The sequence below is a fragment of the Sturnira hondurensis genome, unplaced genomic scaffold (assembly GCF_014824575.4).
Source record: "Sturnira hondurensis isolate 20B ecotype Veracruz unplaced genomic scaffold, ASM1482457v3 Scaffold0022908, whole genome shotgun sequence".
NCBI classification, from domain to species: Eukaryota; Metazoa; Chordata; class Mammalia; order Chiroptera; family Phyllostomidae; genus Sturnira; species Sturnira hondurensis.
Window position 1 is genome coordinate 1,037,226 of NW_028095539.1, and position 27,203 is coordinate 1,064,428.

At 36.8% G+C, this 27,203-nt stretch overlaps 1 protein-coding gene across 11 annotated transcripts in view; it reads right to left on the minus strand.

Moving 5' to 3' along the window:
* Positions 1–27,203, minus strand: part of DENND1A (DENN domain containing 1A) — a 496,583-nt gene that overhangs the window by 342,110 nt on the left and 127,270 nt on the right. For all 11 annotated transcript variants that reach the window (XM_037036474.1, XM_037036477.1, XM_037036473.1 and 8 more), the window contains one exon: positions 24,878–24,921. In XM_037036474.1, the coding sequence (XP_036892369.1) occupies positions 24,878–24,921 (44 nt within the window). The remainder of the gene's footprint in view (positions 1–24,877; positions 24,922–27,203) is intronic.

Sequence of the window (27,203 nt, forward strand, 5' to 3'; positions counted from 1 at the left end):
TGAAAAGAGTAGATTGTTTTTGCTGAAATTCAGCCATTGTCTTAAAAACCTGGGAAAGCTTTAAAAATGTATAATATTATTCATCTTAGAATCCAATCTGAAAGCAAAACTTTGAAAACTAAATTTGATATAGTTAACTGGGATTATCAGTAATAAAAAGGCTAAACTAATTCACTCTGAATTTGGAGTACAGGGTAGGGAGGGTGTAAGAGATCTTGCAACAGCCATTAGTTCAGAGGTCAAATACTTTGTTTTCACTGAAATGTATAAACAAAAATTAGCTGTATTTGGCAGATGAAAACGACTAACAGAGACACAGACATACATACCCCACAAATAAATGCCATCTGAAAAACAAAAGCACAAGCTGATTATAATGTCCACTGGGGTTACAGAATGTGGGGAGATGAGGCATGTTCTCAATAGTTCAAAAGGAAAAAGAAAATCGTGCAACAAAACATCTAAATAAAGAAAAGAGACAGCTTGAATAAATAAATGGATTTTAAAATATTTAAAGCTACAATCAGCCTCTGTGTAGATTGCTGAAAGCTAGTATAGTAGTTGATAATTTACTTTTGTCCAAAAAGAGAGTGAAGGAGAAAGAGGCGAGGAGACGGTAGGAGAACATTTCCTGAGTTTCCTACATCTAATTTATTTTTTCATTTCAAAATGCAGATGTGTGATGAAAAGATCAGTGGAGCTCAAATTCCTAAAATACTCCATTTCTATGCTCAGACATTTTTTAATAGAACGAGGGAAATGCTGACCCCCTAAGTCCTGCAATTGAGATCAGTGCTACTGACTTAAAAGAAAAGCTGTTGATTGATGATCTTAAAACTCAAGTTGAAAGTTAAAAACAGAACACACACAAAATCCAAACATACAAAAAGCTAACTAAATTTCAACTTTAGGCCATTTCAAGTTAAAACCAGGGGCTCCAAGTGAAAGCTACCAGAGGTTTTAATGCTTATGATTAAGAAGGAAAAAACAGAATGGTAAGAAGTTCTTAAAAGCTTAAGTAGCACCCAGTTCAAGAATGTTGATCAGAAATTTCCTAAATATGAAAACAGGAAATACAATTTTTCTCCTTCCTTATAAATGTCAAGTTAAATCCAAGACCCATACTATAACTGCGGCCAAACTTTTTATTTTCATTGACAAAAGCTTTGAATACGGGATTTTACAAAAAGGCCTTTCAACACCCAACATAAAAGCTGGGTCAGATTTCTAACAACACTGCTCAAATGCCACAGAGTCTGCTTCTTTTCTTTGGTATATTTCAATATTTACTCCGAGTTCACTTTTTATAAACTTTAGTTAAATTTGAGTCATTCATACATTATAATTACGCTAATTTGTACAATACCTAATATGCAAATAAAAGTACACTAAAACATAAAAATATATCACTCTATAATATGTATCATATAAACTTTATACCTAAATTATCAAGGACATTAAGTATATAGATAGAAAGCAGAAGAATCACCTCTAAAAGTACTTTTAAGTAAAAATATCTTTAAAAATACATATTTGTGATAAAAATAATTTTATAACAAATTTTAATTTAACAAAGCCACTTTATCTTTTTGTATCCTTTCCTTTCTTCAAAAAATTACTTAAAATGAAGTTGTTCCCAAATTAAGTATTATATAAAATCCTTTATTCTAAGATTTCATTTTATTAACTTTAAACTTTACAGCAAAAGGGATGAAAATGACTTTACCAGGTCAATGTTAAACATGAATAAACTTCTTCACACTTATTTCAAACACTTTCAAAACAAACAAATGATTTGGTTAGAATCTTCTACAATTGGCATTCATTCAATGGCATCGGTAGTAGAGTTCCTTGGACTTAACATTATTACTCTAAAATATTTTGCCTTGTTCATTTCCTTAAACATTTTAAATCCTATAACCTGCACACATATGTTATCAATATGTCTAAAGAGAAGAGAAATTGGGGAAAATGGGAAAGAGGGCCACAAGTCCCCACACACCAAAGGAATAGGCCCCAACAGTAAAACTACAAACATGGTTCCACTGAAGAAGCAACTTGCCCTCAGGAAGACAGTATTCAAAAAAAAAAAAGAGCACTGATAGAAATAGTATTTTGTAAGCATATTAAAAGCTGTCAGCTTTTAAATATTTTAAATGCACACAAAAATGTGCACAGATGGGCAACTTTTCTGCTCACATTAGTCTAAAAAAAATCTTTCATTATTGAGCTCAAAGTCCTTGAATTTTTTAAACTTAATTGTGCTTCTATTTCTTAGAATTCGCACCCCAAGGCCAAAGCTTTCCTGCCACCAGTCCTTCAAATCTGACTTGGACATTACACGGGAGGAGGCTCCAAGCCTCCCCGAGGTCTCGCTCCTTCTACAACACACGAAAAAGCAGTCGATAATGGGCCCACGTTGAATTCACTGCTCTCTGCGTCTCTCCTCTTGGGACGCAAGCCTAGCAGATGTGATAAAAACTGTGTCAGAGAAGTGGCTCTAGTTTGTGCCTTAATGACAACTTAAACCTCTAAACCAATACAACTAAAGGACTAACAGAACTGGCTGTTACCTCTCTCTTCTGCCAATCTTCAAATATCTCTGAACTAAATTAGCACCTCTACCCACAACATCCCCTGTCACCCCACAAAATCTATTCTAATTTTAAAAGGTAAATGAATTCAGCAAACACGTGGCAGCAAGAGTCTGTGGTGTGAATGTGTCTGTCTGTCTGTCGATCTGTCTGACCATCCTGCAGTTAAGCCCTAACACCATGTATGTATTTCATATAGTTTATATTTTCTCAAGGTGTAACTGACTATGCCTTCAGATGTCTTAAAGCACTGCCTGGTATATATTCCCTCTGATCACTACCCCAGTAACCATATTAATACATAGAACTGGTAGAGTTATGGTTTGCAAAAGGTGCCTAAAAGAATAAAAATTATTTTTAAATATGTTCAATCATGGGAAAGAAAAGTAATATTCTGAGTTATTGAAACATTCTAATTATTAAAATTTATACAGGAGAATTTTTTAACCTGTGGGTGGTTATACTTTTAACTTGTAAGAGCTCTTTGTCTTATCTAATGATATGGTACCAAAAAATAGATTTAAATGCGTACTTCTGATAACATTTTCTAAATTCTATAATTTAGCCTTCAGATGACAGGCCTTTTCACCCAGTGTCTTGAAAGCCTATTCAGCCACAATCGCACACCCACTTAATCAGCAATCATTGTTCCGGGATGCAGGACTTTGTGATCAAGACAAGCACCAAAACCTTAAAAAAAATTTTTCAGAGCTGGCATAAGAAAAAAGTGATCTTTGTCAGACAAGGACAAATTTATGCAAATCTTTTATAAACATTCACAAACATTTATTTAGCTTTTGAAATGTTGGCCTCATTTGAGAGCATGAAAATGAGGGGGAAATAGGAAAACGCAAAGGACAGCTTAGAAGCTGGCACGCTACATAAATATTCAGAAGGAAGATTATAGGATTCATGTTAGGCTGTCTTAGGCTTCTCCAAAGTCCACACAGAATAGCAAAGAACAAAACTAACGAGAAGTACAGCAGATGTTAGACAATGCATCAGCCTCTTTTCCTCTCTCACTTGGCTATACTTGGACGCTTTTATATTTTCTTTCAATATGGTTAGGTCATTCAAGGATTCTCCTATAGACTCTGTATTGTGGCTACAGATCTATAAGCTGGAGGTCTGTCAGCTTTCCAAAAGTTTCCAATGAAAAGGCATTATGCAAATTATACCTCTCTTACTCTCTTTCAGGAGGGAAAAAAAGCCTCCAGTATGCAGTCATCGGAGTATTGGAAGCCCCAGCCTTCATTTCTGTATAGCTGTGTTTGCCTCAGGGCCACGCTGCTTGTTTTGACAGTGGATCCCCCTAGATAGTTGGGATTAGTCGAGCTTGTTTAGATAAACTTGAAATCAAGGCCTTCTCTAGGTAGACAGCTAGATGTAGCTACCGAGTTTCCAGCTGCCTCCTCCTTTCATCCCCAAACAACTGGAGATTCACTGTAGCTATCACAGCCACAGGCTATGTCACATACATAAGTACAAAATTAAAGGCTGCTAAAAGAAGCCTTTGTAAGTCTTAGTGCTAAAATAAGGAATCTGTACTGCTTGGTTTATACAAATTATTCTAGCACTACCAGTATGGAACTGGAATCATCAGTTAACAAGGCATATTAATCAAGGTTCCCAGCTTCTTTGGATAGACAGGATCATAGTTTGATAATACACCTATCCTTCTGCTTCTTAGCTCTTGAATGAGAGAATAATCGCTTAAAATGTTGAAAAGCAAATAATAAGCTTTACTTATCTACTGGCAGGGGATTTCAAATACCATCAACAAACACTGTGAGCAGAATATCAGAATATAAATATCAAATCCACTTTTGAGAGAGAATTATTTAGCAATTGATTAGACAGGGCCTCATTGAACAGTCATCTCGAATTATAGAACTGTATCAAATCAACTTTTATTTCCCACAACTTGGAGAGTCTGATGGAATGATATCAGTTGGATTTAAGAACTGAGGAAATTTATACTCAGAAGTGATCGATGACATCTCATTACAAAAACAGAAGGCACGTGAAATGAACACTATTGAAATAAAAATTATGTAACTCAAATCATTTTCTAAATCTAATACTCAAAGATCTTTACATTTTGCAACTAGAAAACACCCCTCTAAAGGGCCAAACAAAATGCAAATGAAGAACAGAACTCTATTCCACGTAAGTATTTTAGTCTACTTTATATAGCTTGCTCCAATATGTAAATACTGGTGTTTACCTCAGACACCCTAGGATAAACTAAACACAACAATGGTACTGGAACTGGGTTCAACGTTTTCCAGAGCAGGTCTATGAGATACAGCACAGAAGGCCTTCTGCCCCTCTGGCCAAACTTTCAAGTCAGACAAGGCAGTTTCCAATTAATCAAGTTCACATATCATCAACAAAAATGTGTTCTCATACCTCAACAGCTAAGTCACTACTTAAAAGAAAAGCCTTAAGACATGCAAGACAGTCTGGAACTACAGTCATCAATTTGAGGTTTTTCTATGAAATTTCTAGTTCATTTTTATGTACAACTTACAAACTAAGGAAAGAGTCAGCAAACTTTTTCTCTAAAGAGCCAGACAGTAAATATTTTAGGCTTTCTAGGACACTTATGTTCTCTGCCACAGATTATTCTGGGTTTTTTGTTTTGTTTTTACAACTCTTCAAAAAGGTAAAAACCACCTTAGCTCAAAGGCCACACAAAAACCAGCCCCAGGCTGGATTCGACTCTCTGGCTACAGTTTGCCAACGCCTGATCTAAAAAGGAGCATGGTCACGTAACATAATCCAAACAAACTCACCAACACCCAAAACTCAATCTTTTGAAATACCAGAAAGGTTAAATGCCAATGCCAATCACGTTGGTTCTCTGGTGAATCAACAATTTGCACGTGATTACTAATAAACAGCCAAGTGTCTCCTGCATACAAACATGCTCTCTGCTTTTTGGGAAAAATGTTTAAAATACAAAGAATTAAAAATAAAACCTATTTTCACAACTCAAAATTGACAACTGTTCTGTGGCATGGACTCTTCAGACAAACAACACTTCTTCTATCAATAGTTTCACTACTCCAGGTGAGGTCCAGGGGTTTTCTTGATAGACAAATGGATTCACAGTCTCTGGACTACTGAGAGCTCTTCAATTTAAGGGTTATTTTGTTTACAGATTTTAAAAACAATATTAAAAAAGAAGAAAGCTTTTCTGGTGCATTACTCACCACTCACTCACTCACGTGTTACATGCCCAATGCCAATGTTCTTTTGAGTGTAGAGCATAGAAGGGTCTCTTCCTCTCTCACGACTCCGTTTTTGGCCCCCCTTGCAACTACTTTCCCTTCATCTCCTTCCGTCTTTGCATCCTCCTCTGTTAATAGCCTACTTACACTTTAATTTCAATTATTGTTATGTAAATGGTTCAAATTCAAATCTTCACTTCTAAACCGTATCTAGCACCACACCTCCACTTCCAACTGCCTTCGGACATGTCTGCCTCATGTCCTGTAGGTACTTCAAGCTCCACATGTCATGTCAAAAACCCAGATGCATCATCATCTAGGTTCCTGGTACAGTGCTATTTGCTAATCCCTTTCACCCTATCAGAATAAGGACCTCAGACTACCACTAATACTTTTGGGGGACAGATGTGTGACTTAGATTCAAGTATTTGCTGTGGCTGTTGAATTTCAAAATAAGTCTGTAGAGAAAGAAAAGGTTCTGATTCCTTAAAACCTTCCAAAGTGTTAATAAACAAGAAAGAGAACAAGGGAGCCCCTGAAATCAAGCATATTTCAAAGTTATCTTAGAAAAGAATATTGATATATTTCCTTAAGCAAGAGGTCTGTCCAGAAAAAGTCCAGCCATTGTTAATATAATGAGAACAGTTTGTGTGAAGTGACATCGATGTAACCTGGCAGCCAAGAAGAGTGGAGTGCAATGTGCATGTGTGAATAGTAACAACTTCACTATACTAATCAGTGGGGATGGTACATAATATTGAGTGAGCATGTGTAATATGTGGCTGTCACATTCAAAATCACTGAGTGAGTAGACCAATGAATCTGCATCAAATTTTGCATTAAGCTTGAACATTCCTTCGTAGAAACTATTTGGATGATTCAGAAGGCTTTGGAGGACGATGCAATGAGTGCAGAGCAAATAAAAGTGTGACACAAATGCTTCAAAGATGATCAAGGATCTGTTGGAAGTGATCCAGGTTCTGAAAGGCCTGCAACAAGCAGAGCACCTGAGAATATTGAACGTGTTCGGGCTGCAGTCAACAAAGATGGGCGACTGACAGGTGAGAACTTGCAGCCGACCCATGGATTCCAGAAACTGCTGTGTCCGAGAGTTTGACACAGGATCTTGGCATGAAACGTGTTGGGCAAAATTCATTCTGTGGTTTCTGCTATCAGAGCAGAAGGAACCTCTGCTGCAGTTGCTAATGACCTGATTCAAGCCGCTACCATTGAACCAGGTTTCCTCAAGAAGGTCACAAACAGAGATGAATCGTGTGGGTCTACAGCTACACATATGACCTGGAAACGAAGGCCCAGTGGCCCCGATGGAGGCCGCCTGGTTCTCTACACCCAAAGAAGGCGCGGCAAAGTCGCAACAAAATCAAGTCCGTATTAACTGTGTTTTTGATTGGGAAGATGTTGTCCATCACGAGTATACCCCTCCAGGCCAAACGATTCATAAGGAATACCACTTATCGGCTAAGAGATGCAATACAACGAAAACAGCCACAGGTATGGGCAACTGGTGATTGGCAGCTTCATCATGACAACTCACCTGCTCATGCATCCCATAAGTGCAGAGTCTTCTGGTGAAACATCAAATCACCCAGATGACTTAGCGCCCCTACGGCCCAGATTTGGCCCCCTGTGACTTCTGGATTTTCCTAAAACTAAAATCACCTTTAAAAGGGATGAGACTTCAGACCACAGATGAAATTCAGGAAAATACAACAGGGAAGCTGATGGCAATTCCAACAAAGGAATTTGCAGAGTGTTTTGAATAGTGGGAGAATCACTGGGAGAACTGTGTGAGGTCCCAAGGTGTCTACTTCGAAGGAGATTGGGGCATCATTATCCTATGTACGATGTTTCTTGTATCTTGTATCTTCTTCAATAAATGTCTCTACTCATATTTAGAACCAGACTATGTGCTAAAGGCCCTGTCTACATGATGCTTGCAATTTATTTGGAAAGACAGATGCTATGCAAAGGAATACACTCATACATAATATGAATTGTGACAGGAGCTGTGAAGGAAAAGAACAGTGCTCTGTGACAAAATGACAGGGCCTGAATTTAGGTGGCAGAGTAAAGAAAGACATCTCAGGAGGTGACACTTTGAGCTAAGACTTTAGAGTGAGTAGAAGTTCACCAGTCAAAGACTGGAAGAGGGATAGGGAGAAGGAGGCCCAAAAAGGTAACAGCATGAGCAAAGGCCACTGATCAATACCCCTTAGCACATTCAAAGAACTAAAAGAAGCCAGGCATGTTGGGGCAGAGAAGGGGTGGGAGAGAGTGGCAGAAGATGAGGCTGGACAGATTGACAGACACTGAATCATGTGGGGCCCTGGAGGGCATGTTAAATACTCTGGACTTTATTCTAAGGTATTAGAAGTCACTAGGATGGTTTGAAACCTTTTACATCTCACTTGCATGCGCCTTTCTAACCTCTCCATCTACCTGCAAGAATTCCAGGTTACAGAAATTCAGAAGTTCTTCTCACTTCTCCTGAGTTCTCATGCCAACCTTGAGTTTAAACTGACCACAATCTCAAGACCTTTTATTTCCACAGAAGGGAAAAGATACATGAAAGGGTGCACCTCAGGCCTCCAAAAATAAAAAGGAATGTCACATGGGAGCCTTAATAATAACCCTGACAACAGGGAGAGGGGTTGTGGTTAAAAAGAGCAACAAAAGAACTGTAACAAATTTAGATAGGACCAGCTTAAAGCTCTCTTCAGAACCTGCTCCCTGATACCTGGTATTTCTTCTGAGTTCCCAAAGTCCATTTTCCTGTGTGCAGAGAAAGGATGTCTTTTTATTTCCATGACCTGCTGCACGTCATTTTATCTAAGAAGACACCAATTACAAGGCTATTAATTTTCAGTACCACTAGGGGAAAGACTGCTGCAAATAAAGTGATACACCATCAACTGTAAGGTGCGTCCCAATTTCAGAGATGTTAAAATGTGAAAAAATGTGTATTTTAGAATTAATAAAATATACTTACAGGTTTGTCTGTCACACCAGACTGAGTTTTAGAAGGTAGGGATTATACCCATTGTCAGTGTCTAGCAGAACACCTACCACAGAAGAAACATCTGGTGACGGTGCTAAGAAACGAGAAGGTGACAGTCTGGAGGTTCAGAAGAGCTGATCCCTCACCACTGCCACGAACTGTGTTAACAGTCTTCCCGTCTCCTCGCTTAATTGTGACAGGAAGCAGTGAGACCACATGCAGCAGAGGAGACTAGAATTTATCAGAGAATCAATATTTATTCTTGATCATGAAAATAAAAGGAATAGAGAAAATGACTAAAGCTTGTGTAGGTATAATATTAGTTATTTCTGTCAAATGTTTACCATTTATGCCTGTAAGAATTATGTTTATAATGTAGTATCTAATTATATTATATAAGTCTGCTCTGATTTAGTCTTTGTTTTTCATATATCAATGGCCATCTGCTTTCTGCGGGGGGATATGTCACAAGGGGAAGGGGACTGGAAAAGCAGCTAGTATGTGTCACTTCCTATGCCAGAAGTTTCATGTGTGTTCAATGAGCCTCCCAATAACCTGATGTAGATATTATTACCCTCTTATACATGAATTGAACCTTGAAAGCTGAGTAAAATTAGTTTCAGGTAGAATGGCGAAGTAAGTTGCTTAACTGGAAATAGGCAGAGAATGGAAATGCTAGATTCAACCCTAGTTCATCTATCCCCAGCGTTCAAGCTCTTCCCACAATCCTCAGCTTGCTGCTTTGTGGATTACAAATAAGATATTCAAGAGAGACATTTTCATTCTCGCACCCCATTTGATCAGGATTCTGTCTCCGCAGTGAAAAACACCCACAGAGCTAAAACTGGGCTGTAGCAGCCCTCCGTGCTGAATGAAGCTTTCCAACTGCAGCAGTGGGGTGAAAGTTTTGTGGTGTTGTGTCAAGGCCCTCAGATTAGAGTAACCTCACATGGCAGCTGGTCTAGCACATCCTGGTTGTGTTCATTACTTCTGTATAATCGTGGTGCCATGTCCCACTTATTCTCAGCAGCACCCTGGACTAGATACTATCTATGGTCATCAGAGTCTTAGAGAGAGGAAAAACCCTGGCTTCTCTAGAGGGTCTAAAAAGAACAAATAGCTGCTCCATCTGTGAAGGAGAACTGGGGGGTGGTCTTACAAGAGTTAGTTTTCATCATCTGACTCCAGGCTCTTGATCCACATTAAGGGCTTATTTACATACTATGAGTTAATGCAATACCAGACAGCATTAATTACATGAAAGCTGCAAAGTTTTCTCTCCTTGCTTCATTTTCCTCATGCTGTAAAAAAAAAAAAAAGTACTGAACTAGACTAATTCAGGTATTGTGTATACATCATGCCAACTTCTCACAGTTGTACAAAATTAGTGGTACTTCCTTGTTTTACATGAAAAAAGTAAAGCTGAGAAAGTAAAGCCTTTGCCCAAAGTAACATTTCCAAAGCCAAACTGCCAAACCTTACAGAACATGGGATACTTGCTGTCTTCTTTTCTTTGGGCCAAACATACCGAAAAATAAAAATAAAAAAATACTTTAAAATTTTAGGGAGGAATGATATTTGTTAAGAAATAAGTGAGACGTGAATAATGAAAGGGACTTTAGCCATTAAAACAGAAAAACATTTAAAAAAATAAGGAATATTTCTCAATTTACCAGGGGTTTAGATCTCCAAAAAGGTAAGCATCTGCTTCTCTGATAAAAATGCTCTCAATGATTTACAATTTACACTTCTAAAACTATATGCTACTAAAGAGGCATCACGTTTGAAATACATTCAAATACAAGACTCTTACATACCATTGGTTAAGCCTCTAATAGGTAAGATAAAATTTTATTAAATGTATGTTTTCATTTGTCTTACACCTCATTCAATTCTGAGCCCAAAGATCACAGTGTGAACACTACCCATTTATTATTATATATCAAATAGTTAGCTTACTAACATTCATGTACAGTCCCAGGTCTTAGAGATGTGGACGTGAAGCGGACAAGAATCTCAGACTTCCTGCCTGAGGGAGGAAGAACATATGTAAACAAATATATGCAATACAGTATTTTAGATGTTCTGATAGAAGTATGCCCAAGGGAAAAGAAAGGTACTCCCAGGTCTACCCAGCGGATGTGAAAGACTCCTCAGAGGTAGGGACAGTTGAGCTGACTTTTGAGAGAGGATTTAGTATTTACTAGACAAGCAAGTTACAAAAAAATATTCTAGGTATAAGAGCAATGTGAAACTGTATTTTATTACTATATATTTCACAAGGTTGACATGTAAGTAAGTGATCTTTGGTAAGTTCAATTTTCTTTAAAAGATCATCTTACTTCTTTTATAAATACCCCTTTCAAAAAAAAGCAGCAGCAGCAGAAAGGCAGACTGCCACATGCAGTGCCTCATTTGGATGTGTCTGGAGTCCTGGAAGCTTTACTACCCTACGTTCTCCTACCAATGGACCTGGAGAGCTTGTTTGGAAGTTCTAGCAGGTATACCCTTGACCGAAGACCAGTCCTCTCCTCTAGTTATGAAGGGTGTCTTCTTCAACCACACAGCTTCGTGAGAGACACACATGGCTCAGTGAGGGAGGAAGGGGACACCTGCCTAGCCAGCCAGATCACCCCTTCATCCTTCTTTTATAAATACCTTTTCATTTCTATCCCCTATACCCACCTGCTCTATACACGTGCCCACACACAGTCTGGGCTTGTGTTATATCCCGTTTGAAATCTGAAACTGACCAAAGTTAGACAGTTTCAAATTCTGGCAGCCAGAGGAATCTTAGTGCTACTGCAAATAAGTATTTTTTAAATGAAAGTTAACATAATACCAAGTACTATATGCAACCAAAAGGGCACATTTACAAGGACAGTAGGACCTATTACTAAAATTTTGAGGTTTGTAACATGGAAAAGTCTCAATATACAGATTTCACAACTAAAATAAAATAAAAATAATTACTTGAAACCCCTCTTAATCACCATTTAAAGACTTTCAGTATGTTCAGTACATTTGAGAACATAAATATTCAGGCACTATTTCTGGTTCTCTCACTTCATCTTTATTTGACAAAGTACTCTTACCTTTGTGACGTCTCTAAATTTTGCTCCGGAACTGTGTAGGCTTAAAAAGAAAAGGTTTTCCAGAATTGTTCCTAGGATCAGTCTGAAATTCTCGAGGTAAAGGTTATCACATATAACCCTTATACCTAACAAAACAGTTTACCCAGCTACCTTAAAAATAGCAGACACTATATAATTATCGTGTCTACAATTATTATTAGATGCTAGGTATTATTCTGAACAGCCTGCACATTCCAAATTACTTAACCCTTACAACTATCCTAGGAGGTCTTTACTACGATTATCTATGGTTTGCAGGGAAGAAAATGAAACCCCAAAGAAGTAAACCCCAGTAAATGACAGAGCTGGGGTTCAAACTCAATCATTCTGACTCCAAATTCTATTCTCTTAATGACCATTATTATGCCTCTGTGCTCTCCCTTCTGGAATCTGAACTCCTTAAATAATTGTATCTGTGTATTACATACTTTATATTCATAATTATTCGCTGGCCTCTGATATATCCTGGCTACTAAGAAGAGCCTCTGATATCGACTACAATTATTCCTATACTAAAAGAGTTCACAGATTGACAGACGAACAACACAATGTAAGGAGTGAAGGTCCCAAGTGCTCTGTGAGTGCTGAGGACAGAGTGACAAATTCAGACATACCGAGTTTCACGGAGGAAGTGCTACAAGAAGGGTATTTAATACTGAACTGAATCAAAGCACACTGAAGGGAGGGTAAGAAGGCCTTTCAACCATAAAAATAACATGAGCAAAAATACAGAGGTGGAAAAAAACAAACCATGCTGGCAAATAGTGAGACATTTTATACCTGGTTATAAAGGGAAATGGTAGAAAATCAGGCTGGAGGCTGGGTCAAGGTCATATCCAAGTTAGGAAGTTGGGAGTAGATGCTAAAGGAACCAAGGAACCATCAAGAGTTTTAACTGAAGAGAAATGGTTGACTACATGATCTGATTTTGATTCTAGAGAGATATCTCTGGCCCCACATGAAGGCAGTGATTAAAAGATGACTGGTTTTAGGCTATTAGGAAGAGTCCACAGGAGAGAAGCTGAGAGTAGGAATGCAGAGGAAAACGGCAGAATAGGGCGAACCAGGGAGCAATTTAAGAGGGATAATGAACAGAACTGGATGACTGCAGACCTGTAGGTACATCCCAAGGAGTAACAGAGGCTGATTACTTGAGGCGAAGGTTAACACCAGGATCACAGGTCTCAACAGCAGCCACAAGGTCAACTTAGTTATAATCACTGGGTAACTCACCAGAAACAAGATCACCCACTAGTATTCACAAATGTCTAAAAATTTAGAGGGGCTTTTTTGAAGCCAGAATAAAACCAGGAGAATACTTCTAGTAAGAATGTGTGAGGACCACATATTACCATTTCCTGAAGTCAGATTCAAGTACGTAGTAGTACATACAGCAGAGCTTGTATAGCACGGTGTGCTTTCAGAAAGAATAGCTCAAAAAGAATTGGTTTTTTAATGAGTTCTTTCAATATAACTACAACAGCTGGGAGTGAGCAAATTAGGAAGAAATCTTCAATTTAAAAGAAGAGCTTTAAATAAGAAAATGTATCAATTTTTCAATTGAGTTTGTCTAAATATGGAAGGTTTTAAAATATAGTTCCATTAAGACGCCAGTCCAGAAAGGTCCGTGTGCACTGGAGAACAGTACATTCTCAAGGACAGATCATACACTGGGTCACCGAACTAGCCTCAACAAATTTAAGGGGATTAAAATCATACCAAGCATATTCTCTAACCACAATGCTTAGAAATTAGAAATCAACTGTAAAAAGGAAGTTAAAAAAACTACAAATATGTGGAGATTAAACAATACTACTAAAAAATGACTAGGTCAAAGAAGAAATAAAAGGTGAGATCAAAAGATACATAGAGACAAATGAGAACAACAATAGGACATATCAAAACTCCTGAGATACAGCAAAAGCAGTAATAAGAGGGAAGTTTATATTATTACAGGCCTGTCTCAGAAAACTAGAAAAAAGTAAACAACCTAACATTACATCTTAAAGAACTAGAAAAAGAACAAAAGCAGCCCAAAGTCAGAAGAAAGGAAATAATAAAAATTAGAGCAAAAAAAAATTGAATAAAACAGAGAACAAAAGACTATACAAAAACTTAATACAACAAAGAGCTGGTTCTTTGAAAAGATTCATAAAATTGACAAACCCCTGGCTAGACTCACTAAGGAAAAAAGAGAAATGACTCATATAAAAAATCAGAAATAAAAGAGAAATTACCACAGACATCACAGAAATACAAAGGATCACACAAGAATACTATGAAAGACTATGTGCCACCAAATTCAATAACCTAAAAGGAATGGATAAGTTCCTAGAAATATACAACCTTCCTAGACTAAATCATGAAGAACTGAAAAATCTAAATAGACCAATCAACAGTGAAGAAACTGAAACAATGATCAAAAATCTCCCCCCAAATAAAAGTCCAAGACCAGATGGCTTCATTAGTGCATTCTGCAAAATATTCAAAGGAGATTTGATACCTATCCTCCTCAAATTCTTCTGAAAAATTGAAGAGGCAATACTTCCTAACACATTTTATGAGGCCAACATAACACTGACACCAAAACCTAGCAAGGGTAACACACATTTTTGTGTCTACAGACCAATATTCCTAATGAACACAGATGCAAAAATCCTAAACAAAATACTAGCAAATCAAATACAACAATCACTTAGATAATAATACATCACGATCAAGTGGGGTTCATTCCAGGAGGACAAGGATGGTTCAACACATGCAAACCAATGTAATACACCCCACTAACAAAATAAAGGATGAAAAATCACATGATCTTATCAAAAGATGCAGAAAAAGCATCTGATAAGATACAACAGCCATTTACAATAAAAACACTCAATAAAATAGGTATATAAGGAAAGTATCTCAACATAATTAAGACTATATATGACAAACTCAGTTAATATCACACTCAATGGTGAAAAACTAAAATCTCTTCCTCTAAAATCAGGAACAAGACAAGGAGGTCCACTCTCATCACTCTTTTTCAACACAATACCAGATGTTCAAGCCAGAGCAATCAAGTGAGAGAAAGAAATAAAATGCATTCAAATTGGGAATGAAGAAGTAAAAGTGTTATGTTTTGCAGATGACATGATTCTTTATACAGGAACTCTAAAGACACCACCCAAATTCTACTACAAATAAATATACAGTAAAATTGCAAACTACAAAATCAATGTAAAGTGCAAAAACTTTATTTTGATGTGCTCCCATTTGTTTATTTTTTCTTTTTCCCTTGCCTGGAGAGATATATCACAAAAAATATTGCTATGAGCAATGTCCGAGATTTTACTGCCTATGTTTTCTTCTAGGGTTTTTATGGTTTCAGGTTTAACATTTAAATTTTTATCTATTTTGAATTATTCTTGTGTGTGGCATAATTTATTATGCAATAAATTACATAGAAAAAACATAGGTACTAAACTTATGGACCTTAGTCTTAGAGAAGATTTTATGAAATTGACACCAAAGGCAAGGGAATTAAAGGCAAAAACAAATGAATGGGACTATATCGAACTAAAAAGCTCCCGCACAGCAAAAAAAAACAAAACAAAAACCTCCAAAAAACAAAAAAGGCTAACAACTGAATGGCTAAACATACTTGCAAACAACAGCTCCAACAAGAGGTTAATATCCAAAACATATAAAGAATTCATACAACTCAACACCAAACAAACACAATCCAATTAAAAAGTGGGCAGAGGATCTGAACAGACACCTCTCCCAAGAAGACATACAAATGTCCAACAAATACATGGAAAGATGCTCAACTTCACTAGCTCTTACGGAAATGAAAATCAACTACAATGAGCTACCACCTCACATCTGTTAGGATGGCTTTATCAACAAGACAAGTAATAACAATTGTTGAAGAGGTTGTGGAGAAAAAAGGAACCCTCATTCACTGCTGGTGGGAATGTAAACTGGTACAGCCACTATGGAAAATAGTATGGAGATTCCTCAAAAAATTAAAGAAGTTAACATATGACCCAGTTGTCCCTCTTTTCAGTATCTATCCAAGAAACTCAAAAACATGTGTTTGCAAAGATATATATACCAAAGTGGAATACTCCAGTGGTAAACAGGGAGAAACTGAAGTGTCTATCATCAAGGAAAATAAAAGACATTGTCCCTTTTTTAAACTCTCCCTCCACAGAGCAGGCAAGCTGGTGCCATAGCTGAGACTCCATCAACCTGGCTAACACTGTCTGACCCACCTTGGAGATCATAGAGACTCTGCTCCACCCAACTTACCAGCCAGCCCAAAGTGTTTCTCCATATGAATGGCTGATCCTGGCTCACGCTTCCCAACTTCCTAAATCCTATCAAACAAGCAACTGCTGGCTTCAATTCAGTGAGTCCCAGGCCCGGCAGTAGCAGCAGCCTGCCTACATTCAAAGCTTGGCTTCCTCTGGGAATCTCAAGTCCAGCACAAGTAACAGCCATCTCAGATTGCTTTACAGCTCAGGCAGGGTGGCCCCAGGTAAAGAACAAGTAGGGATTGACCTTGGCCTGTACCACCTGGGAAACCCCAGAGCCAGGGCACCCAATGGAGAGCTACAGACCACATCAAAGAACTACCACCCTGCCCCTCCACAGAGGGCAGAGGTTGGTGGTCAGTGCTCATAGCCAGTCCTTGCATCTGCTGGCCTGAGTAAATACCTCCCATTGATCTGCCAACAGCAACCAGGGCTCAACTGTGAGAAAGGGGTATACTCAGCCCACATTAAGGGCACACCTGGAGTACCCAGCTTGTAGGGGAGGCTGTGCCACTGGTCCCTACAGGACACCTACTACATTAGGCCACACTACCAAGACACAGAGTCAAAGCAACTCTACCTAATACATAGAAACAAACACAGGAAGGCTGTCAAAGCCAGGAGACAAAGAAACATGGCCCAAATGAAAGAACAGATCAAAATTCCAGAAAAAGAGCTAAACTAAATAGAGAAAAGCAATCTAAAAGATACAGAGTTCAAAACACTGGTTATAAGGATGCTCAAGGGACTCAGCGAGGACCTCAGCAACGTAAAAAAAATCCAGTCAGAAATGAAAGATATACTAATTGAAATAAAGAACAATTTACAGGGAAACAACAGTAGAACAGATGAAGACAAGAATCAAATCAATGACTTGGAACACAAGGAAGCAAAAAACAACCAATTCAAACAGAAGAAAAAAAAAGAATCCAAAAAATGAGGACAGTATAAACGACCTCTGGGACAACTTCAAGAGGTCCAACATTTGCATCATGGAGGTGCCAGAAGACAAAGAGAAAGAGCAAGAAATTGGAAATCTATTTGAAAAAATAATGAAAGAAAATTTCCCTAATTTGGTGAAGGAAACAGACATGCAAGTCCAGGAAGCACAGAGTCCCAAACAAGTTGGACCCAAAGAGGCCCACACAGGACACATCATAATTAAAACACCAAAGGTTAAAGATAAAGAGAGAATCTTAAAAGCAGCAAGAGAAAAGGAGACAGTTACCTACAAATGAGTTCCCATAAGATTATCAGCTGATTTCTCAAAAGAAATTTTGCAAACTAGAAGGGATTGGCAAGAAATATTCAGAGTAATGAAAAGTGGGGATTCACAACCAAGATTGCTCTACCCAACTAAGATATCATTTAAAATCGAAGGGCAGATAAACAGCTTCCCAGACAAGAAACAAACTAAACAAGTTCATCATCACCAAACCATTATTATATGAAATGTTGAAAGGACTTAAGAAAAAGTCAAAACTATGAATAATAAAATGACAAAAAATATAAATCCATCAACAATTTAATCTAAAAAAACAAACTAAGCAAACAAGAAAAACAGGGACAGAATCATGGATACAGAGAGCATTTTGATGGTTGCCAGGTGGATGCAGGAGTGTGGGGGAATGGGTGAGGAGGTGAGGTGATTTAGAAGTACAAATAGGTAGTTACAGAATAGCCATGAGAATGTAAAGTACAGTATAGGAAATGGAGTAGCCAAAGAACTTACAGGCATGACCCATGGACATGAACAATGGTGGGGAGACTGCCTGAGGGAGTGGGTGGTGCTGGATGAGGGGGAGGTAAGGGGGGGAAATCAGGAGAACTGTAATAGCATAATCAATAAAATATAAAATTTTTAAAAGATAACCATTTAAACACTCCAATCATCAAGAACAGGATACTTTTAAATATATGCAAAGAAGCAGATGTTTAATCTGAGATGCATTTATACATCTGTAATCTATCAATGAATCTTTTGGAAATCTGTAATTCGGTCCATCAAAATGCCTACATTTGGTAGCAATCAAGGAGACTGACATACTACTTGAAGAAAGCTGATTCAGCAGGGTGCTTTACTGCCAGCATGCTAAACAACTACTTTACAGATTTCAGGGTCTAAAGAGACTCAAAGTTTATATATGTGGATGAGAAAATTATGTTTCCACCTAAAATCCCAGACTGAGAAATTACTGAGAAATATAGAATTGGATCTTTTTGAACAAGAAGTTGAACAATCCATGAATCAACAGTGACTCTTAGAAAAGCACACATCTAAAACAAACCTAACAGATGGTCTTCTTTAAGGGTAGCTCCAAGATGGTCCACTTGGGTTTCTCTGTACCATTCTGACTAACTCTATTAAATTCTGTGGCTTCACAACACAAAGAATAAGAAATTACATGAATGTGATTATATGATAGCATCACTACCCAAAGGTCATAGTTTTCAGAGGCATCCCCAATTTCTAGCCGCGCCATTGTTCTCCAAACCATCAAAACATCCTGGCCATGCACTACCTTTGTAGCCTACTGGGAAGTGAGGTCCTTCAGGGAAAGACGGGATCTACTTCTTCTCTCTTCCTCTTTACCTAGTATGGTGTCTGGCTCACATTCCTCAGACACTACATTTATCAATCTGTCACTCAATTAATGCACAAAATCAAATCTACTTTCCCAGATAGTTTCTGCCACCCAAAATAGACAATAGAAGATCAGCAAAAGCAGCCACTTAAAAGTTAGTCTTTTTAAGGCCAGGTTGTGGAGCCATTTTAAAGCGTGATGCACTTGACTCTTATATAAGTAAATCCTTTGGATGAGAATCAAACAAACTGACAAATTCTGTCCCATGCTATACAGTGCCATAAAAACTTTCCATGAAGAAACTTGACCCCACCATTTAAAGTGAACAGAGTGTATGCAGTGGTTGGAAGGATGACAGCATTCACTTTGAAGAAGAATAGAAGAGGGATGGAGGGGGAAGAAAGCTCAAAAGTTTCCAAGAGAAATGCAATACACCCAGGTCTGATTTCATTCTTTGTGAGCTTGGTGAATGGAAGGTCCAAAGAGCCACAAACCCAAAATCTCAATCCCAACTTGAAGATTCTACGGCTTAGACAAGTCACTATGAACTGACAGCATTTTTGTTGAATCAACACCACAGTTTATACAGACCAGGTAATCTGCTGCTTCTGTTCCTCAGCCTAACAATAATGGGGGGAAATCAAATTTTATCATTTGTTTTCTATTTTCTATAAATGTTATACATGGATATATTACACAATATTTGTACAATGAGGCTTCCTTTCACAGTAACAAAAAACTTAGGAGCTGTGGATTATCTTTAATTTTCATATTAGATAGTATCCTTTCAAAGAAACAGGGCATGAACAAGTTTTAAATAGAAATGTTTAGTCTCTGGCTTACCAAAATTTGGAAGAAAATAACCTGAAAGTTTTCATACGCAGGAGCTCCCCAAAAGAAAGAGGAAATCACCAACATACTAGTAGTAAGTCTTACGTAAATACTATCTCTGTTGTCTTTCGAATTAGAACCTTCCAACCCATTTACATAGGTTATACTGTGAGTAACCATACACGTAAGAAATGTCTTCTTTAGAACATATCTGAAGCATGAACAGATAAAAACTCTGTATTTAAGCAATTACATGCAACTCAGAATTACCAATTTGCATCAGTTAGCCTAAGATATGCAACATATCTTTGTTCTTTTAAAGTATGTAGGTGATATATGTTTTTATAATTTACTTAACTGTGTAGAGTGAAATTTTAAAAATCACATAGACCATATAAAACTATAAAAGAAAGGATACCTTTTTTATTTTTCCCTATGTACCATTTTCTACATTGCTTATAGAGCTGTACAAGAAACACTGTTCATTTCTATATAAAGATTTCCATAAAATTTTTATAGTTTCCATAAATGCAAAAAGATTGTTATTTTCATTATAACCTCTGTTTCAGTGCCAGTGGAAAGAAAAGTTACCTACCACTCTAAACAGCAACATACATATCTAGGGCAGGCAAGTGTGCTCAGACCTCTATGCAAAGGGTTCTAAGGTACTATTTTTCATAAAAATACAGATGAGCACACTGGAGAAGCAACTTCTAGCACTAAACTCTAACCGCCACTCTTAGAACAAACAGGCTATAAAAAGTGCAACTGTGAGAACAAATTATTATTTCTATATGTTTTAGTCTAAGAAGTATTCATACTGTAACTAATACATTTTAAAAGGTACGTGTAATACCTATTATACTTGACACATTACAAGGCTATTTATGGAAATTTCTCTCTGATAGATTACTATATCTTTATTCAAAATTATCCTGTACTAAATGGTATTATTAATCTGAAGTCATATAATGTTTTGAAGCCAAAGATGGGTTTTGATGAAAATAGTGACCATAATTTGCTAACATGTTAATTTAACTATCCTTTTCTTAATTCAATTAGGATTCATTAAAACTGCATTAGTCACAATAAGTAAAGTTTTGCCAATTATTTCCATAATTATGAATGAATACAGTAAACATAACTGAATAATTATAAATCCACTTAATTAACTAAAAGGTTATTTCCAGCAGGGAAAGATATTTATGTTTTGTTTTCTTATTTTTAATGCTAGGTTGACATGTTGATATCTTTGAGAAACCATTTCTAGAAGTGAAAGGTATATATTATCATGATTCTGTTCTTCTTTAACAAAAATTTTCTATTAGACTGTGTTAAGAGTTATATTATCTAAAGTTATAAGAGACTGCAAAGAATCTAGTTTAAGGCCCCCAAACAAAGTCACTCAAAAATTGTATCTGTAGTTTAGTCATTTTATCACTAAAAAAAGTTAGACTACTTCACATTGTGCTTATGAAAAATAAAATTTTCAAAATTTTATAAGAAAGTTGTTAGAAGATTTTTTTAATGCAGGATCCTTTTCAAGTCAGGATCCTACCAACGTTGATGTTTTAGTACTTAAACTAGCTAAGCATTAAACAAATGCAGGTGAATATACAATGTAAACTCTGAAAAAGACCTTGCTTCTTTTTTGTTGATTCCTCTTTTTAAAAAAATATAGGCATTGCACGTCTTTCTGAAATTAACAAAGGCTATACTTTAAAGCTTAAAGACAGCAGGCTTACCAGATTTTAAATGAAATATTGAGTGCTACAGTGATTTAATGGTCTTAAACCATAGATGTCATTGTGGTCTGAGGGTGTCACAGACAACTTAAGAAGAAAAAAAATGGGGCACAGAGAAATCACTTGGTCAGTAATTACAATCAAGAATACTAAAATGTGGCTCAGGCTGCTCATTACTTTTTCCTTCTGTATCAAGACCCTTATTTACATTTCAGATTACATTTTTTATGAAACAGTAAGATCTCTCAGAGCTGAGAGGACTGAAATAATGAGGGGAAAACATTTTAATAAAATGTGTTGGGCCTGCATTACTTCCATGTCAGAAGGAAAGGCTACTTCTGTAGTGATGGATCATTTATTCTGCTTCTAAACGAGAAGGAAAAGATGAAACTGATGAACTTTTACTGCCCATTTGTCTTTAGCAGACAATTAAGACAGAGAAGATCAAAATGGATTATCATACCACGCAGACAACTGGCCCAACAGTAATACATCTCCGGGACCACAGATTTGTAACTCTCTTTTATCCCTCCCCTTTCTTCTTACTTCTTTTTCCACTCTAAAGGCAGTGCTAGCTTTGTGGCTCAAGGAGAGCCAAAAGGCTGGTCATCATTATTCAGTCACAGATGTCAATCTAACCTCCCTTTTTTCTCAGTTTCTAAAGCAGTGAGCCACAATAATTTGTGACAGATTCTTTTACTGTAAGGTACAAAGAACACACAGAATAAAACATCTAGCAGCAGCAAGCGTCTCTGATCAAGTGTGCTAGTACATGGGAAACACACAAATGTGAAAGCAAGCACTGGTAGTTGAGGCAAATGAAGAGAAAAACTGGGGCGGGGGGTATTGTGTGCGTGCGTGCATGTGTATGTGGTAATAAGCACTATACTTTGTGGTGAATTATCTCAAATATTCCTCATGGATTACATTATAAAATGTTTTAATACTAGAAATGTTGTCTAGATTAAGTACATATTCAGCATTTAAGGTTTACAGGTAATAAAAATATTTCTAAGAATTCCTTTCTAAAAGTACACAGAGGGGGAAGATAATTCTCTTTAACCCAACAAATGCTAAGAAGATAACACATAAAATCAGAACCCAAATGGTAAAAAAGCTAAATAAGAAATACACAGGTCTCATTTCCTTCATCAGCAAATAAATTTCTGGAAATTTGGAGGTAGTACCAAAAATAAAATAAATCTTTTATTCATCCTCCATTCTTGAGTTATATGTGGAAAAAAAGGAAAATCACATGCTGAGCGAAGTTCGAAGAGATGCTAAATAAGACAGAGATAAGCACATTCTCCTAAATCTACCTCTAGCCCATGAGTATCATCCTCCAAATTTCATAACTATGCCACTGATCTAAACAAAGAAAATAAATACCATTTTCTACAAGCACTTTAGCTAAAAGTTACCATGATTTTTTCAGCTCTTACTGTAATTTTAAATAATTCAAACTTCAACATAGATAATTCTTATGAGATCATCCATTAACCAAAGTAAAGAGAAGTTCATAACAATATCTAATCTGTAAGCTGGGCTACATATGCAATGAAAGAATAATAGTACATATTTCTGTCTATATGCACAAATACATTATATATACATATGTAGTACATATATATATATATATATATATATATATACATACACATATCCTCTCCCCAAATACATAAACATTATACATATACTCAGAGAAATAAACATGAAAAAGTAAACACCAAATTGTCATAGTGGTTATCTTTTAGTAAAATGATGTAGTAAAAGATGGCTTGTATTTTCTTTCTTTTCATTCTTTTATTATTTGTCTATATTTTCTAAATATTTTTGTACTGAAATATTAATTTTGTGATGTTTAGAAGGAATACCAAAAAAATCACATTGCTACAAATTTTTCAGATATAGTAAAGAACTATGTTCAAAGGAATCAATCCAGATGTTAACCATATTATTTTAACTTCTCACCTACAAAATTTTCTCTCACTAGGTAATTCAGATCACTGGACCACAAAGATTATTTTACCTATACACTAGATTTTAGAATAATGATTTTCTTAGAAACTGTGGCCTCAAGTCAATTCAAATTAATACTTTAAGATTTTCTACTCTTTAGACATTATTTAAGGAAAGAAAATCATTAACAAAAAGGTCGTATAACCTTTGATTTGTATAGTTTAACTCCAATGGGCTCAATCCCACTGCAATTTAAGGCAAGATTTAACTTTCCAGTTGGAAGGTGAAGGAAAGGGTAGAGTGAGGAGATTAATATTTTTTAAAATCTCATTTAAAAGTCTTGGGATTACACACAAAGCAAACCATACCAGTTCTCTTGGGTTCTTATACAATACAATAAAACCTCATTACAAAGCATCTCATTATACCGATTATCCAATTATATTCCTGGTCACAATATGTCCCCTGTATTCATAAAGATGTATCAGATACCTTGCCTTCTGTTGTATGGCCACACTGTAAAGGTGTTACTGCTACTACACTGGATATTTCTATTCTATTGTACTTGTTCAAGGACTTTTTTAATGAACAAAATTAAGTAGATGTACTTCAAAAACATGTTATATTGTATACCATATTCCACATGTGGAACATTTTACATAGTCTCTTTATTCAGTGTAGTCAAGAATGTTTTTATTTTAAAACTGCTTTAGAAAGCATAACAAATTGCATATTTGAACTGAAAATGTAAGGTACCCCCAAAACCTACAAAATATCTCTAATGTTTATTAACACTGAAGCTGGACTCCAGCACTCTTAGAACAAACAGAACTCTTATGCATAACCTGGACCTAATTGTCAAGAATTGAGCAGCATCAGAGCTTCAACAGTATGTTGTGAATAAAGCAGGTCCTTCCACTGCATTCTATGCTTGCAGAATTCAGGAACTTCAAGATGGCAGGACCAGCTGTCCAATCTTAACTTTTCCTACCATCATTACAACTACGCTCCCCTTAAAGACCCCTCCTGCATGTGTGTCTTCTCCTCTGGGTACTACCGTAACACGGTTTCATAACCTATGTCAAATTCCAGGATATGTTATCAAATTCCCTCTGCCCACTTTTTATTAAGCTCTTAAAGCTTAAGTAACTTTTTTTAAGTTCACAGGCAACCCAAACAGACTTCCTAATGAACTGCAGATAGTAGCATAGCTTAGAGTAAAAAAGAAAATTTGTGATAGATTTTTCTTCCTTTCTGTGCGTTTTTTCCCTGAAGGTAACACCCAAAACTAGCACAAACACTTTCAATCCTACTTCAACATGTTTTACTTTTTGTCTTGGGTTCCTAATTACTGTTTCTCTTCCCTTCTAAAAATTCATTTATCTCTTTCAGTAAAAAGAACAGTAATAATATGTTGAACAACTCTGAAATAAATTTTGTCATGTAAAAAATTAATTACGCATTCCGAACCTGGTCACTGTAGTCCTCTGGGAATCGCCTCTGCACCTCAGGATCTGTAAATAATTGACAGATAATATTAATTGGCTTTGGATTAGTGAGCAAGCAGAGGATCACACATTAATATTTGATCAGAAGATGATAGCAGCCCTGGCAGGGGATCCAAGGGGGGCAGCTGAGGCTGCTATGTTGATGAGCACAAGGAAGGTCTCGGCAAGGCACTCCCATTACCCTCCTCCAGAAATAGAAAAAAGAAAAAATTTAAAGACCTGATGCTACTGTTAACTTTAAACTATTACCCAATGCAAAAATCTTGCCAGTTGCAAATTGCCCTCAGTATATTTTTCCCAGAGAAAGTGACTTTTAAACCTGCTTGACTTTTCCTCTCTAACCAGAAGCCTCCTTTTCATAGCTCGAGATGTAGGCCTGATAAACCACCTTAAGCAGCAGTTCCAGATTGGGGCGGTGGGGCAGGGGTTGTGTGTGACAGTGAGGGTGAGAGAAGTCTTTCAAGGAATAAATGCAAAAGTCCTTGTTTTTAAAAATAAAATACATACTTCCCCACATACTTAGGAGCTCTTGAAAAGACAGATGAAACTAAGTAAAGTCTTCAAAACAAAACCAAACAACAAATATTCTTTTAGCTTACCAGTGTAAACATTTTAAACTTGCTCAGAAACTAAAAAATGCATAGGAGAAAATACCTTTCATGACAATCAGTTTAAAATGAAATTACTAAAGGGGTCACTTGGTTCTTCAATCACAATTGCAAGATAGTCCAATGCCATTTTCTGTAAGTAAATACAGAAGTGTACTAATTGAAAACTATTAGCACTCCATTTACCATCGATTAGAAAAACATTCAATCTTTTCTAGTAAGAGAAAGATTTGGTTCCTCAGAGATACACTGAGGGGAATGATCAGAATAATACCTATTTGAGAAACTATGTATCAATGCAAAAGGCTTATGGAAAAGCATGACAGTAGAGGTCGCCTCTCCCAGGGTCACAATATATACCACTCACTTTCATATCTAGGTTTTAAAACACCAATTTACTTCTCTGTGAAAGTGTAAAGTTAAAACCCTTTATATCACAATGCAAAAAGGCAGTTAATTGTTCTGCAGGGGAAGAATCAAAAAAAGAGAAATAAGGGTCTATTCACATCATACATTTAAATCCTAGAAATACCAGTTTTCAAGGCATTAAAGTCAGTAGATGATACTTTTAAAAATCTAAGACTAATTACAAATGTAAGAATATTCAAAAGGTCACATCGAAAGAACAGCCTCCCTAAATCAGTGGCACAAAAAAAAAAAAAAATTAAAGGATCTTATCAACCATTTCAGCTCTTAGGTGTCTTCCAATTGACTTAAAAACTAAGAATCACCCTGGCTGGTGCGGCTCCGTTGGTTGGAGCATCACCATCCTGTACACCAAAAGGCTGCAGATAGGATTCCCGGTCAGGGCACATACCTAGGTTGCTAGTCCAGTCCCTGGGCAGTCAGGGAGCCTACCAGAGGTAACCAATCTCAATCAATCAATCAATCAATCTCTCTCTCCTCACCCCTACCCCCTGACATCCCAACCCTCCTCTCTTTCTAAAAAAGCAATGAAAAAAGTCCTCATGTCAGGATTTTAAAAAATAAAACTGGGGATTATTTTATTTTTATCCTCATCTTCAAATACTAGAAGGGACAAATGCCACCTCTAGACCATGACTAGCAGAATTCTGGTGGGCCAAAGAAGACACTGTCCCCTCGCTGTCCAGAAGGGATGAAACTGCACAAGGACTTCATCTTCCTGAGACAGGAGGCCAGAGGACGCTAACCACAGTAGGTAGGTCTACAGGGAAGAATGAGCAGCAGGGTGCAAAGGGACAGCCAGATGCCTGACAAACCCCTAAAAGTGTGTTGTGGGACTGGCGACAGACAGGGGGTTAGAGGGGGGACTAAAAAAAGAGGGTAATGGCTACAATTCTGAAAACATACAAAAATTAGTTTGTCTAGGAAAAAAGCTGGTATTTTAGAATTTCAAATGTATTCCCAAGGCAAAAAAAAAAGAAAAAGAAAAAATCACTTCTAAGTCACTGAGGTATACAGTAAAACAGAGGTTGGTAAAGCCACAAAATAATCTATGGCTTATTCTTTTCCTTCCAATTGTCATGTGATTAAAACTTACTCTTCAGCCAGAAAACTTCAGATAGAAATGGCTCACATATAATCTTTACTATAATGTCCTCTTTCTTGCAATAGCTTGTACTTCTTGGGACCCACAAAATACCAATGAAAATAAAAATGGAATAAAACCAAAGAATTTTTTATTACCATTTAGTGAGG